Here is a 15,666-nt window from a genome sequence, read left to right as displayed (position 1 = left end):
ACCTTAAGCAGGTAGGTTGATTCAGGTCTTTGTTAGGGGGCCATTTCTCTCTCTCTCTACTTCTTTAAGTACTCCACTCCATGGAAGTTATAAAGCCAAACAATAGGTTGAAGCTTTTTCTCAGATTTATTTCCCAGATCCGGGAACAGTCCTTCTCCCACCCATATTTCCATTCCATTGCTGGTCGCCAATGATGTTTATCCTGTATTAGAAAAGCAATTCTCAATGTGTGGTCTGTGGACCCCAGGGAATACCCAAGACTCTTTCAAGGAGTCCATGAGGTCAAAAATATTTTTACAATATTATTACAACATTTTTTGCTTTTTATACTACATTGACATTTGCGCTGATTTGCGCAAAAGCATTGGTGGGTAAAACTGCTGGGCTTTAGTAAGAATCAGCAAAAGCATCAAACTGTTATTTCACTGCCATGCATTTGCAGTTAAAGAAAAAAAGCCAGTTTTACTTAAGAATGCCTTCGATGAAGCAGAAAAATTGTTATTTTTATTAAATCCTGACATTTGAGTCTTCTTAATATTCTGTGTGATGAAGTAGGATGTGCAAATACTTTTATTACTGAAAAGACAACCTACAGACTGGGAGAAAATATTTGCAAATGATGCAACCGACAAGGGCTTAATTTCCAAAATATACAAACAGCTCATACAACAAAACAACAAACAACCCAATCAAAAAATGGGCAGAAGACCTAAATAGACACTTCTCCAAAGAAGACATACAGATGGCTGATAGGCACATGACAAGATGCTCATGCTAATTATCAGGGAACCTCAAATCAAAAGGACAATGACGTATCACCTCACACCAGTGAGAACAACAGTCATCAAAAAGTCTACAAATAATAAATGCTGGGGAGGATGTGGAGAAAAGGGAACCCTCCTACATTGTTGTGGGAATGTAGACTGGTGCAGCCACTATAGAAAACAGTATGGAGGTTCCTTAAAAAACTAAAAATAGGGCTTCCCTGGTGGCGCAGTGTTTGGGAATCTACCTGCCAATGCAGGGGACGCGGGTTTGTGCCCCGGTCCGGGAGGATCCCACATGCTGCGGAGCGGCTGGGCCCGTGGGCCACGGCTGCTGACCCTGCGCGTCTGGAGCCTGTGCTCCGCAGCAAGAGAGGCCGCGACGGTGAGAGGCCCGCGGAAAAAAAAAAAAAAAAACTAAAAATAGAGTTGCCATATGATCTAGCAAATCCACTCCGAACAAAAAACCCCACTTTTACGGCATACCTAAATACAATGGTGGTCTGCAGGGAAAGCATTTAAACAACTGAGTTCTTTGCTGAACTAGTCACTTTTTTCGTTAAATACTATTTTTACTTGAAAAAATAAGTAATAAACAAAATATAGGTATTCAGACTTGCATATTTGTCAGATCTTTTTCTTGAAAAAGATGAGGCTTTAACTTCAAGGAAAACCAGCAGCATTTGTTGCCATTGATGTAATCAAACTTTCAAGTGATTAATTATCGTTATTTAAAAAAAAAATTTTTTTAATGTCTCAGCTTAAATTTCTAACATGGTAAGTATCAATTGATACAACCCCATAAACAAAAGCTCTTTGAGGCACTCAATATTTAGGAGTATAAAGGGGTTCTCAGACCAAAGTGTTTTGAGAACCACTGTATTAAAGCACTGCTGTTATCTTAATTTTCCCTTTAATGTTTTATAAGAGATTGCTATTTGTATGTGTGAAGTGAGTGTGTATGTGTATATATGTACATTCTAAAACCACTGACAACATATATATATATAGTCTATGAAAAAAACATCTAGTATATCCCATGAGAGGGTTCAAGGCAAACACTAAGAGGATTCCGGGTAGAAGAAACAGAGAGCAAAGGCATAGTGGTAAGTCAGTAAGTCTATTACAAGTTTTACATGTATATAGAGTCCTGGTAGGCACAAAATGCCATTTGAAATCCTTTTTTCCCTTTTTACAATAGGGGAAAAAAGTGAACACAAATGGCAAGGTTAAGAGAAAGGTAAGTTTCTTAAAAGGTAGTCTGTGCCATAGACAGCCTAAAAATTTAAGTATTAAGCAAATGGATGAAAAAAATATCGTTCTGAGTATGCCTCATCCCCTATACTCTGTAATATCATTTGTATTTTCTAGGCTGCTCCTCTGTGCTATGTTATAACCACAAAATTAGAATAAAACATGGTCCCTGTTTGTAAAAATCCTATAATCTACTTGGGATGACTAAACTTTTAGAGTATTTTAGATAAACTAGTACGTATTTCTGAAAGTTTGTTTTTTAAACAAATTGATATATGTAATGCTCAAACGGTTATGGGTTTTCTTTCTCATCGTTTTTCACACTAATTTTCCTGGATAATAATTTACCCCAAAGTAATGTTTTTAAATGTTCTTTTGAATTTGCTCATTAATTATAAGTATAAAATCAGAAAAAAATTCAAACTTGATAAATGAATCAAGAAAACCCTACTTGTTTTTAACTCCTCCTAAGATCCTGTTATAAACATGTATGTAACAAGAAAAAAATTACTTCAGGTACCTTATGTTTTTGTTTCTTAAGCCTGAAATTTTGGGTAATCTCTTCATTAATTTATTAAAAGACCAATCAGAAACACAAAGGTAAGTTACTGAAAAGACTAAGAACAGACTGTTTGAGTCCAGGATGTAGTAATCACAATCATGGGATCTGAGTACATTACTCAATTTCTCTAAGCCTCAGTAACATGGAGATGACAACGGTAACATGTAATATAGAGATAACAACCCTCATAGGTTGTCAGAAAATTAAATGAGAAAATACAGGTAAAGCCCTAGAACATATATTGAACTCAATAAATATCTCCTGTTAACACTGAGAGTAAACTTGGCCAGCACAAAAATATTCATAATTCTAAAATTCAACTTAATTAGTCTATAATTCCTTTATATACTCCCAAACAGTATTTCTTCCACAATTTTGTGTGTGTAGAATTAGGAAAGCATATTACTTAGACTTATTTAGAGCTAAACATTTGACCAGTGTTCACCCTAAGTAGCAAAAAAGTCCAAAACACAGTGTTCAATATTAAAAGGAGATAGTCATTTTAATGAAAAACTTTAATCTAAATACTAGTGATAACTGACTACAAAGTAAGATCCAAATTAAAATTTACTAGAAAAATATTAAATAATTGAAAAAGCTGCTTTGATAACATTAACCCTTGCCTTTTACTTCCATGTTCAACTCCTACACATGGGGCATCTAATTTCACCTAAATTTTATCTTACTACCTTGACAGGCTGCTAAAAGCAGGAAAACACGCAAACAAATGAAAAGTCTACAATAACCATTTCTAAAGTTTAAAATATGTAAACGAGAACTTAGTGATCTTGAAGGACCGGAAGATATGTTAGTCATATAGGGCTCAAATTGTATCCACTGTCTGGATCTAGTCTTCCTAGAAACATAGCATTTCAGTTCTGAAGAACCTACTAAGACCTGTTCAAATACATTATCATTAGTCACATATTTATAACTCAGTCATTCCAACAGCCCTGTGAAGTATTGCTATTCCCATATAAGTACAACAAAAATTCAACCTTTACTGAGTACTTATTACACAAACAGAACTAAGGCAATGTCACTGCCAGGCACTGTAACTAAGGGCCAGAAGTAGATTAAAGTAGATTCATATATATATATATAGAGAGAGAGAGAGAGAGAGAGAGAGAGAGAGAGGGAGAGAGGGAGAGAGAGAGAGAGAGAGGGGCATGGTGGCTACAGTTCAGAAGCAAAATAGAAATGCTTCTGCTTTGGTGACTGTATTTTTATTTTGTCAATAAATATTTACTGGGTACTTGCCTTCAAGTCTATGAGGCCTTCATATTTGTGACCCCTTGAAAGTTACATATTATCAGGTTATATCTTAGTCTAACATCTTCTAGAACATTGCTAAAGGTAAGCTGATTTGGGGAATTATTCTTCTAGTTATATGGATAGTAAGCAGCCTTTATCTAGATTTTAGATTTGTTTGTAAATGTATTTATTGACTATTTTTAGAGGTAATCTCAATCAACACCTTATGAAACTTGACCAATTCATTCAAAACACATTTAAAAATTCCTACTATGAGCCTTTCTCCTCTAGAGCCTTGTCTTATGCCTCTCTGCCTCTGTTTTAGACTTTCTGTTCACAAGTCTCTTCTCTACAGCGCACACACACATTCACTCATTCCCATCTTTAAAATAGGTTACCACCCAATCTCTCCCATCTTCAGAGTCAAATAGTGGTTTACTCTCACTGTCTTCTCTTTCTTACCATACATCCATTCAGCCTACTACCATCTGGTTTCTGATTTTACCGAAACTGCTCTTACTAAAGCCTCTTGATTACCCAAATCAAGGGATGCATTTTAGTAATTATTTTTCTTAACCTATTGCACCTAATATTGCTGAGTACTCTCTTCTTGAAATATCTCTAATAGTGATGCTAAGATGTTATTTCTCTCCAACTTCCTAACAATACCTTTTTCCTTTGCTGCCAAATACCTGCTGAATCTCCAGTCCATACTTGTCTTCTAAACTCTAGATCCATGTATCTAACTGCCTACAGGATACCTCCACTTATATGCTTTAAAGAGACCACAAACTCAATCATTCAAAACTTACTGACCTTCCACCAAACATCTGCTGCTTCTCCTTAGTGATCTGTCTTAGACAGATGTGCCACTACTAATCCGAGTCAGAAATATGGCAGTCATCTTACAGCCCTCTCTTTTCTTCACCCTACAAATATATTCAAATTTCTAAACCTCTCTTTTCTAGTCCCACTGCAATTAGTTTTAGGCCTTCATTATGTTTCAAATAACAGATTTCCCTTTCTTCAATTATGACCTTTCCTCTCCAATTCATTCCGCACACTGCTGACAAAGTAAAAACTTCTAAAAGGCAAATATAATTATATTATTCACTTGTTTATTTACTCTTGAATGAGTGAATCCACCCTACACGGTAGGAATTCTGGGCTTAGATGGAAGCTGTACGATAAACAACCCCAAATTCTGTACCTGCACATATGCATTTTCTTAAGGAACGGGCCCAGATTATCAAAGGTTAACCCAAAGGATTAAGAACCACTGGCCCATAGGATAAACTCCAAACTATTCTGCAAGCCCTTTGAAACCTTTCAGAATCATCTCAAACCACACCCTCCCTCCCGGTATACGTTCCAGTCAACCCCAATTACTTTTAAATTCGCAAATAGGGTTATGCTGCTTCAACTTTTCACACCACTGAACGTAAGATTCTCTTTGCCTGGAAAGCCACTCCCCAACCATTCCCCAAGTGAACAAGTACTCATCCTTCAAGTGTTCTTTCATCTGAAATTCGCTCTAGCACCTCCAAGCAATCGATTTCTCCTTCCTTTCACCTACTACACTTTGCCTATACCTTTATTATAGTATTGGCCATATGGCATATTCATATTTGTTTTCATGTTTTTCTTATTAGGTCATGAGGAAAAGACCATGTTTTATTCACATGGTCTAGTGCTAGTGCTTAGCTCAGCACCTGTATATAATACACATTCAAATATTTGAATAAATATTCTCTACACCATGAACAACGAATACTCTTTTCATAAAAGATTCTCTTGTGTGATAGTAAGTTGTTCAAACTGAAAGTAGTATTTCCTTAAGCTTAAAAAGGACATTTTTCAAAATATGTCAGACCTATGATCACTAATAAACTTATCACTGTTTTAAAATATTAAGAAAAAAATTAAGTCTACATTTAAAAAAACTGACGAATAATATAAGCATAAATATAAACAACTGCCTCATTTATTTAAGTGAAATTTTAAGTTAATTATAAATTTAATTATAATCCTCAATGATATTAAACTACTAGGTATAAAAGACTTTTTCTTAAACCTGATATTTGATTAGCTCAGTTAAATGTGTTTTTCATCCTGCAATTTAAAATTTTTATATACTCAAATAAGAATCTTCTTTATATTTAAATCTGGGCTTAGGCTTAACAGAACCCTAAATATATACATTTAGGTGTCTTTAAAGTAAACATTTGTGTGAAATTAGCACTATTTCAGCTTTCAGAAAACACCAAGTAAAACTTTGGGGGAAACGTAGGAACCCTTGGGTGCAGGAAGGAAATCAGGACTGAGCACCCATTAGAGAATGTGAGCTTCTGTGTTACTTTTAAAACATCCTCGTAGGTTATTTAAAACAGAAAATCCTAAGTTCTTACTCTTCACCACTTTATCACTAACATACGGGGTTGAAGAGTTACGGATGTAAATGCTGCTGGCTAAACAAGCAACTTGTCTGCACGCTGGACAGATGCCAGCTGCCTATTAATACGGGCCTGAAAACCACCACTGGAATATGTCCTAGGCCACGAACTCCGAAGGCACTGTGCAGTGCCTGGTGTATTCACCAACTCCTCCAAAGTGACTGATCATCACCAAGGTCGAAGTAATAAATCTGCTTTGATGCTAATGACTGAGAGTGTTCCCAGGGAAGGACTAAGAGCTGACTGCAGGATGTTGCTGGGAAATACCTAAAACAAACTGGATGGCGATTCCTAACTTGTGTTTCAGTCGACCGGACTAACAACGCATTTTGCTTAGACCTTCTCCCCTACTCCGCCCACCCCCGCCCGCTTCCCTGACCCACAGTTTATTTTTATCCATTTTTAACTTGGGGCCAATCTTAAAAGCAAATTAAGACCCGAGAGCTCGTCAGATCACTTAGGGAAGGCACACCAGCTTTCGACGGAGCGCGGCCTCCAGTCCGCACGGGGCAGAAATGCACGGGCTCTACCGGAGGCGCAGAGGCAGCGCCGGCCGGGGTGCTACTCCGGCCCGCCGGGTTTCGGTTAGACCGCAAGAGGAAGTTTTCTCTTCCCTTGCGGAAAGCAGTGAAGCCAAAGAGAAATTTAAACCACCACTCCCCGAGGGATACCCAGAGGTGAGCTTCGGTGTGGCAGGGCGGCTCCGCCTGGGACGGAGGCAGCCGAGGGACCCGTGATTCGACGCCGACTGCGGCGTCCCCGCCCCGCGCAGGCCCAGGCCGCGGCCTCCTGTCCCCTCCCGCGCTTCCAGTCCCGTCCGGTCCCGTCTCGGGGACAACGGCGGCTTCGCTCCCCCGCGCGGAGCGAGCCGCACCCCGTCTCCCGGAGCCCCCAGCCGCCCCGCCGAGGACGCCGGCCGGGCCGGAACCGGAGCGGGAACGGCGGCGCGATTCCCCGCCCGGAGGTCGCAGGCTGTACTCACCCACTCGAGGACCTTGATGAAGCCGAGCGGCTCCTTGAGCGGGTTGAGGTTGAGCTGGAAGGAGGACATCCTCTGAGGGAAGGAGGGAAAGAGAATCAGGACAGCGGGGCGGAAGAGGAGGGGGACCGACAAGACAGAACTGCCCTGCCGCGAGAAAGGGCAAGCGGGGAGGGCTCCGGGAGGCGGGCCTGGGAGGCCGCGGGGCGGGGCGGGGCGGGGCGGTGGCTGTTGAGCCGCACGCCGAGGCGCTGGGGCGGAGACGGAGAGGGGCGGCCGCTGGAGGCAAGGGCGGGCAGAGGCAGGGAAGGGGAGGTGTCTTCCCGGGCCACACCTGGCCCAGCCGGCTGATCCGCTGGCGAACTAAGTAGATGTTGGACGCCATGCTGCGTGCTCCGAGCCCCCTTCCCTCAAATCCAGCCCGCGGCGCTCGGGTTCCTGTCGCGCATGCGCGTGCCCAGTTCCAACCCTGCGTAGCGGGGGCCGCTGACCAGCGCGAAACCCCAGGATTCAGTTAGGTCTCGTCACGCCTCTCCGGGCAACAGCTGTCTTCCCCTGGCTTCCCTTCACAGTTCCCAACTTTTACCTGGATTTATAAAATATTAATACAGATGAAGCCGTGATTCAAGGCTGGTGTTAGGGACCTTTTATTAAAATGGTGGAAAGTTATTGCAGAACAACGGACTTTGAGCGACCTTGCCGTAGGGTCTCTCTCAGAACCGTGATCCACCAAACATTCTTACAGAAATTAAATTTATTGTCAGAATTATCATTGGAGTCAGGGTTGGAGGAGGTACAAGGAAGGTTATACCTAACGGAAAAAGGCTTCGCCGGACAGGCGTCTCCTGTTACCCAGCTCTCCTACCCAGTCGGTCCAGTTGTCTCCGTGGGGCGCTCTTGGAGTCTTTCTACAGAAGGGTAATGCCTGCTCCCCCTTCGAGAGTCGCCTTAGGTGACGCCTCCCTTCTGGCACCCAGTTATCAGAGCCCCGAAGAAGTGATCTTCTTACTGGCTTCCCCAGTATCCTGGAAGTTATTGGAGAGTTGGAATGCTGGCCTTCTGGCGTGTTTGATAAGGGGGTTGACACCACGTAACACTAAGTAAATAAGGAAGAAAGGCGTTTAGCAATGGAATCTCAATATACCAACTTCGAAGTACCTACCTATATATACTAACTGATTTTCCAAGCACTTACCTATGAATTAAGTTCCTTGTCATTGAAGTTATTCGTTACTGACCATCTTTTTAGGAAGCTAACCCTTTCTCATTTGAGACCTATTTACCTCCTTGTTTGCTTCCCAGAGAGTACAAAGAGCATATTTCAATTTCCTGGTCCACAGAGACAACCTTATCCTTTTGATCCTGACTTCCATTCCTCCATCCCCAGCACAGTGCCTTATGTTCAGTGGGCACCTGCTGAATGACTGCAGATTCCTCTTACTTAAAAAGAAGGCATCAGAAACACCCCTCAGGGCAGAATCAGTGGAAGGTGACCATGCATTGGTATCCAGTGCACCTGAGACCAGTGTAAGTGATACTTCAGGTCTTCCTGCTTCCCCCCCTTTTTAAAAATTTTCTACTTTGTTTCTGCACCTTTTCTCCTGGCACCCAGTTATGGGAGCCCCAAGGTAGTGATTTCCTTACTACTCTTCTCGTTGTATTCTCTTTAGTCCATTTTTCTCCCATTCTCTTGAGGCTTTTGGGTTGGCACTGCAGTTGGGTTGTGGATAGCAATGCTATTTGGCTTGGCCTTCATATTCACCAAGATTCAAATTAGACTCGCATGTTATATCCAAATGAGATGTACGCTGACAAATCAGAACGATGCTCACTTTGCAGCTTATACTGTAATGTAGTAACCCAGTTTGGGCATTTCTCCTTTTTTTTTTTTCTTTTCATTTTTTGAAGGTCTCAGAAATCGGAATTGGCCCGGCCCTTTCTCAACTTCTGAGAAGCTTAACTTTCTGTTTCCTCTCTTCTGCCTCTTTTTGCTTTCTCTCCTGCTTCTGGTTCACGCCCACCAGTGGAAAGCATGGTTGTTTCTCTTCAGGAAACCCTTAGTGCCAGAGTATGCACCTTGAACATTAAGAAGTTCTCTCCTCCTTGGCCATGTGCCACTAGTTTGGAAAAGATAGAGATCACTTAAGGTAGCAGAAGAGTAGTGTCTGGTCACTTATCAGAACTCATTTACGGGCTCTGACTGGGCAAAACCAAGCAGGAGTGAGCTACTGCTGTTACCCTCAGTGATGTATAGCCCAGCACTGCTTGTGCCAGTCGGGTGAACTCAGAGGAGCTCCTACTTTCCTGAGAAAAGGAGCTGGTACTGGCTGGCAGAGCAAGTGAGATCTGATTAGGCCACCTGATAGTTGTGAATTTTTTGAATGCTGGAAAAACAAGAGTGTTTAAACAATAGCATCTCACTGAAGGCACAACTGTTCAAAATCTGGGAAGAACGTTCAGATGACTCTATAACATTGACTACAACACTGGTCATAGTCTGATTTGTTCTTCAAATCTGAGGAAAGAGACAGAAGTTCTGGGCACAGCATCTTCCACCCTCTACCAGGGCCATAATGGAAAATAATACTTGTAATGCAAAATTTCCTTGGCTGAGGTAGTATTATTGAGAATTATCTCTGGTAGTATAATTATGGCTAAGTTACCTCCATAATTTGTTATTATTTTACTCTCTCTTTGCTGTTTATAAAACATGTGCCAGGTTATGATATTGGGATTTAAGGATGTGCCAGAGGTCAGGAGGAAGCTGTGTTTAGGGAAATCATATCATTGGCTAACTATAACATTCTTTTGTGTTTCTCAATGGCAATACAGTGTTCTGATCATTTTATTGGGAAAATGAGACAGTAACTCATTCTCAACCAATGTTTATCCTTTTTTTTTCCTGAAAAGATAGTGTTTAATACCAATGAGTTCAAAATCTGAGTTTTGCCTTTAAACACAGTTCTTTTCACTGATGAATTCAACAATCATTTTTAGAAAATTCCAGAAATCACTCTAAATTTGTTTAAATTGTACAAGCGACTGTAGACTGACTCAATGGACCCAGTAAATTAATCTCAAAATAATTAAACTGAAGTCTTTTAAATTTTAAATGTAATTTTAGATTTAAATATAATTTTAGATCTAAAATATAATTTTAGATCTAAGTCTAGATTTAGATTTTAGATTTATAATTTTAGATTTAGATTTAGTTGCAAAATACAAAGGGTTCCTGTATACACTTCAGCCAGTTTTCCCTAATGCTAACACCTTCTATAACCAAGATACATTTGTCAAAACAAAGAAATTAACATTGGTATATTACTGTTCGCTGAACTACAGAATTTTTCAAACGTCACCAATTGCCCACTAATGTCTTTTTACTGCTTCAGGATCTGATCCGGGATACCACACTTAATCTAATGAGCTCTTTTTGAAGGGGTATTCAGGAGTGGAGGGAAGTGTGTGAAACAAAATCATTTTACATTCTGTTGAAAATTGAACAAAATGGATGAGAAGGTTTCAGTATATGACAAATTGCATTGAGTCCAGTAGCCCCCTGCTCTGTGGCTGCTGCCTGGGTGTCAGCATCTGCCCCACTTTGACTCTCTTAGGTGATGGTGTCCAAATTTGTGGCCGTGACCTACTGCAGCATATGACTGATTCAGGCGCATGCCTAAAGCATGGCGTCTGCTCTCATAGCCCTGGGCCTCACCACCCATTGTACTAAGTGTAAGTTTCTGGAGAGCAAAGGAGCCCTCCCATTGCTCTGCAGTCCCTCGGAGATGTGGTAAAACTCAACGGTTAGCAGCAGGGCTGTGTTCTCAGATGCCTGGCTTTAAACCCTACCTCTACTTTGTGACTTTCAGCAGGGGGTTTAACTTACCTAAGTTTCCATTTTCTCATTCTTTTTTTTTCCCCCTATTTTTTTCATTTTTATTTTACAAAGAGGAAATGAAAGTTGTAGTGAGGTTTAAATTTTACAATCTTTAGAGATCATATAGACGAGTACAGAGTAAGCACTTAGTAAGTGTTACCTGTTATAATCACTGTGTTCCAGAAATAGTGGGTGGATCAATCTACCAGCTGGGTGGTTAAGAAGCAAAAAAGACTCAATGCGAGAGGCGAAAGTCATTTAAGGAAATCAAACTTTTATTTATTGGCGAGAAGAGAATTAGAGTTCTAAGGAAGACTATTTTTTTTTAACATCTTTATTGGAGTATAATTGCTTTACAGGGGTGTGTTAGTTTCTGCTTTATAACAAAGTGAATCAGTTATACATATACATATGTTCCCATATCTCTTCCCTCTTGTGTCTCCCTCCCTCCCACCCTCCCTATCTCACCCCTCTAGGTGGTCACAAAGCACCCAGCTTAAGGAAGACTATTGCATTAATGAAAGAAATATGAAACTTGGGAATAGAATTCCAGAAAACAAAGAAAATGCAATTTTTCACTACTGCAAATCGTGGGGCAAAGGTCATGCTAATCCTCTCTGTACGGGTCCAGTTTTAATCTATTTGTAGCTGAAGTAAGCACAGTTCTCATCACGATTTTAAGTTTAGCTCACATTTAAGCAATGAAAAACGAGAAACATATTCTACTTTGTAGAGGCTAATTTCATGCTAATCATCACAAGTACTGTAATTAGGTTTCTAAAGAAAAAAGGCTTATTGTATAATAACTTTTATAATAACCTGGAGTTTATATAGTGTTCTGTGTTTTTCAGAGACCGTTCATAGTCATTTTTTTCACGTGATCCTGGAATGAAGGGAGGGTATAGGAATTATGATCCACATTTTGCTGAGAGGGAAGCTCACGGGGAAGAGAGCCTATCAGGAAAGGCCTCATAGAAGAAGTGAAGCTTGAGAGATGTGAAGGGAGTTCCACAGGTAGATGAGGGGGTTCCCTACAGAGGTGCAGCAGAAGGTAGGGCATGGTGGCAGAGGAGAGGGGAGTATATTGAGGCACCAGATACCTCAATACGGGTAAGGGGAGCAGTGTGGAGGCAGGGCTTTATATGCCAGGCTAGGAGTTTGGACTTTATTCTCTGTCAGTGAGTTGCTCTGAGGCAAAGGAGAGAAACATGGTCAGATTTCAGTTTAGGAAAGTCACTACAGCAGTAGTATAGAAGATAAACTCGAAAGATCTTTAGCAGATAGGTTCAAGAGAGCTGATATTTTCCAACTCTATTGGTCATGAGATCTCAAGTCCCAGATGTGGTGACTATGAGGAAGAGCAGACAGCAGGTTTGCACCAACAGCGCTATACTGCCTGCAGCAAGAGCGCGAGATTTAGATGCCCGGACCACTGGTTCCTGCCCTGGCTTTGTCAGATCTACAGATTTTCCTGGAGCATTACCATTTGATTTCCTTTGGCTTACTTCTGTTTGATGGGAGTATTTGTAAGGCACCAACTCTGCATATGTTGATAATATCAAAGGAGTACTTCTTTTTATTTTTCTTAACATTTTTATTGGAGTATAATTGCTTTACAATGGTGTGTTAGTTTCTGCTTTATAACAAAGTGAATCAGTTATACCTATACATATGTCCTCATATCTCTTCCCTCTTGCGTCTCCCTTCCTCCCACCCTCCGTATCCCACCCCTCTAGGTGGTCACAAAGCACCGAGCTGATCTCCCTGTGCTATGCAACTGCTTCCCACTAGCTATCTATTTTACATTTGGTAGTGTATATCTGTCCATATATACACTACCACTCTCTCACTTTGTCCCAGCTTACCCTTCCCCCTCCCCGCATCCTCAGGTCCATTCTCTAGTAGGTCTGTGTTTTTATTCCCATCTTGCCCCTAGGTTCTTCATGATCTTTTTTTTTTTAGATTCCATATATGTGTGTTAGCATATGGTATTTGTTTTTCTCTTTCTGACTTATTTCACTCTGTATGAAAGACTCTAGGTCTATCCACCTCACTACAAATAACTCAATTTCGTTTCTTTTTATGGCTGAGTAATATTCCATTGTATATATGTGCCACATCTTCTTTATCCATTCATCTGTTGATGGACACTTAAGTTGCTTCCATGTCCTGGCTATTGTAAATAGAGCTGCAATGAACATTGCGGTCCACGACTCTTTTTGAATTATGGTTTTCTCAGGGTATATGCCGAGTAGTGGGATTGCTGGGTCGTATGGTAGTTCTATTTTTAGTCTTTTAAGGAACCTCCATACTGTTCTCCATAGTGGCTGTATCAACTTACATTCCCACCAACAGTGTATGAGGGTTCCCTTTTCCAAAGGAGTACTTCTGGCAATAATTAGGACTTGGGAATGAAGCCAAACGTGAAGATATCACAGGCTGGTCTCAGAATCATATCCAGGGATGGAGGGGTAGAGGCAGCCTAGGCTATGTAGCATGGTGGATATGGAGATTTTAGAGTCCAATTCTGAGCCGTTTTTAGCATAATTAGTTATTTTTCCATATTTTATTGTCTCTCTGGAAAGCAGAGTGCCCCCTAAGTTTTACACAGAGATTTTAAGTTTAGTATTGTATTTTACTCCCTTGAAATCAGGTGGGAAACAAAACCCAGAATGTCCACTAGTTCTGTGTGGATGGTTTGTTTATTCTGTTTGAAGTGCAGAGAGCTGACTTCCTGCCAGGGAAAGAGCAGGGCTTGATAGATGTGGAAGAGTAAAGTGAGCAGATGGAATGCTTTGCTTTTAGCGAGCTGGACGGGCTCGCCTCAGGATCTGAACTTCCTGTACCTAACATAGGAAACCCAAAGAAATGCATGGGAACCCTTCCCTCGTGATTCTTGCCCTGTCGATTTTGTGTCAGGACCACCATGATCTTCTGAGTGACACTGTAGCATTTATTAAGAGAGAACAGATCACCAAAATGACCACTTTCAGTGTTGACCAGTCACATGCCCAGGAAGTCTGTCATCTTATCAACAACAAAAACCAATCTTCTAATGTGATACAAAAGGGTAAAGAAAGGCCCAAGCAGGGACTGGCCAGGAAACATCTGACGCTGATAGAATGATGGCAATGGAAGTTTGTTTATAATTTCTCTAGGAGGCAGAAAGAAGTGTTTTATACAGTAACTTGTTTTCTAGAAAGTCAACTGTAAATGTAATTTTTGTAAATGGAATTTTACTTTAAATACACTTCAAGAGTTGGCCATTTAAAGTATTCTTTTGGAGAACCTCCTTGTGATCATTCTTTTTTTTTTTTTTTCTTGTGATCATTCTTTATGCTTCATAGGTTTGTATTTTTTATGCTCTCCACCCATCCCAATTTTTTTAAAGCAACAATCACTTGTAGTTTTCTTACAAGGTAAATAAATTGGTCTTTCCTTTCTGAAACAATTTCTTTGATTATTGTTGTTATTTTTCTTGAGGGAAAAGCAAAGTTTGTTGTTAAATTCTTCTGATTTCTTATTTGTCTTCATTTTTATTTCATTTCCTAGAATGACTAAATGTTGAGAAGCCTAGGACTTTATTGACTTTGACTTTGTTATCAAGGCATAACCCTAAGAGAATGAGGAAAGCGCCAGCCACCACCCGCCCCCCAACACTGGAGAATTATTGCATTAAATAATCTATTACAGCATAGCACTTTAATGGAAAATTATCTGATTATTTTTTTCTCCTGGCAGTGAGAAAAATGGGAGTTTTAAAGGGAGTGTAGGAAAGAAGGACTAATCTTAGAATCTGGGGCACCATCCCAGGAGGACAGTCTTAAATAAAGAAAAGGATCCAGTCTGCCAAGGAATTGCAAAAGGGATTCTGAAAGCCTGGGAAGTATGGTGGAGAAGCGGCTCAGTGTTGAAGAAAAGGAAAATGAGAAAGCAGAAATAAAGCAAACTTGGATTCCTGCATAATTTAGTTTAGGGAAGACTGAATTTTTTTAGCATATGTAATTTCAATGGTTGCCAATCATTTGAGAAGGAGACCTGAAGAGATACCTATTCCTTCCAATATTTATTGATCACCGATACGGACCAGGCACTTTGCTCATTTTCAGTCATAGAAAGTGGAACAAGATAGTCTTGTCCTCAAAGAGTTTACTTTCTAAAAGGAAAGATAGGCTGAAAGAAAAAAGTGGTAAACAAAAATATTTTTTCAAGTTGTGGTATGTGCAATGAAGAACACAAAACAGATACTTTTTATATTTCTTGTTTTCTGTTCTTCAATTTTACTGCCCTGCAAAATTTGTGGTAAAACAGAAATAAGTTGGCAATGACTGCCATCTTCATAATTTACATAATCAACTACCGTTGGCTTAGATCCTCTGTAAGTTAGGGCCTATGTAAGAAATTCCATGTAGGATTTCCAGGGATAACATGATGACACTCGCAGAATCTTTTGATATTCTGTAGACTCAACATTTTAAGCACTGAGGGGCTCCTCAGAGCCAATTCTAATAATTAAGTCGGTG

The 15,666-nt window shown here is 40.4% G+C and overlaps 1 protein-coding gene across 2 annotated transcripts in view; it reads right to left on the bottom strand.

The window, feature by feature from the left end:
* The window catches only part of SYPL1 (synaptophysin like 1), a 28,054-nt gene extending 20,598 nt beyond the window's left edge, over positions 1–7,456 (bottom strand). The window contains exon 1 of one of the 2 annotated variants that reach the window (XM_079931855.1): positions 7,270–7,456. In XM_079931855.1, the coding sequence (XP_079787981.1) occupies positions 7,270–7,338 (69 nt within the window). In that variant the 5' untranslated portion in view covers positions 7,339–7,456. The remainder of the gene's footprint in view (positions 1–7,269) is intronic. The other variant, XM_079931856.1, reaches the window with a different exon arrangement.
* Positions 7,457–15,666: the final 8,210 nt, after the last annotated feature.

The sequence above is a fragment of the Stenella coeruleoalba genome, assembly GCF_951394435.1.
Source record: "Stenella coeruleoalba genome assembly, chromosome: 9".
Lineage (NCBI taxonomy): Eukaryota > Metazoa > Chordata > Mammalia > Artiodactyla > Delphinidae > Stenella > Stenella coeruleoalba.
Note: the sequence above shows the minus strand (reverse complement) of the source record. Positions and strands in the feature narration are given on the sequence as shown.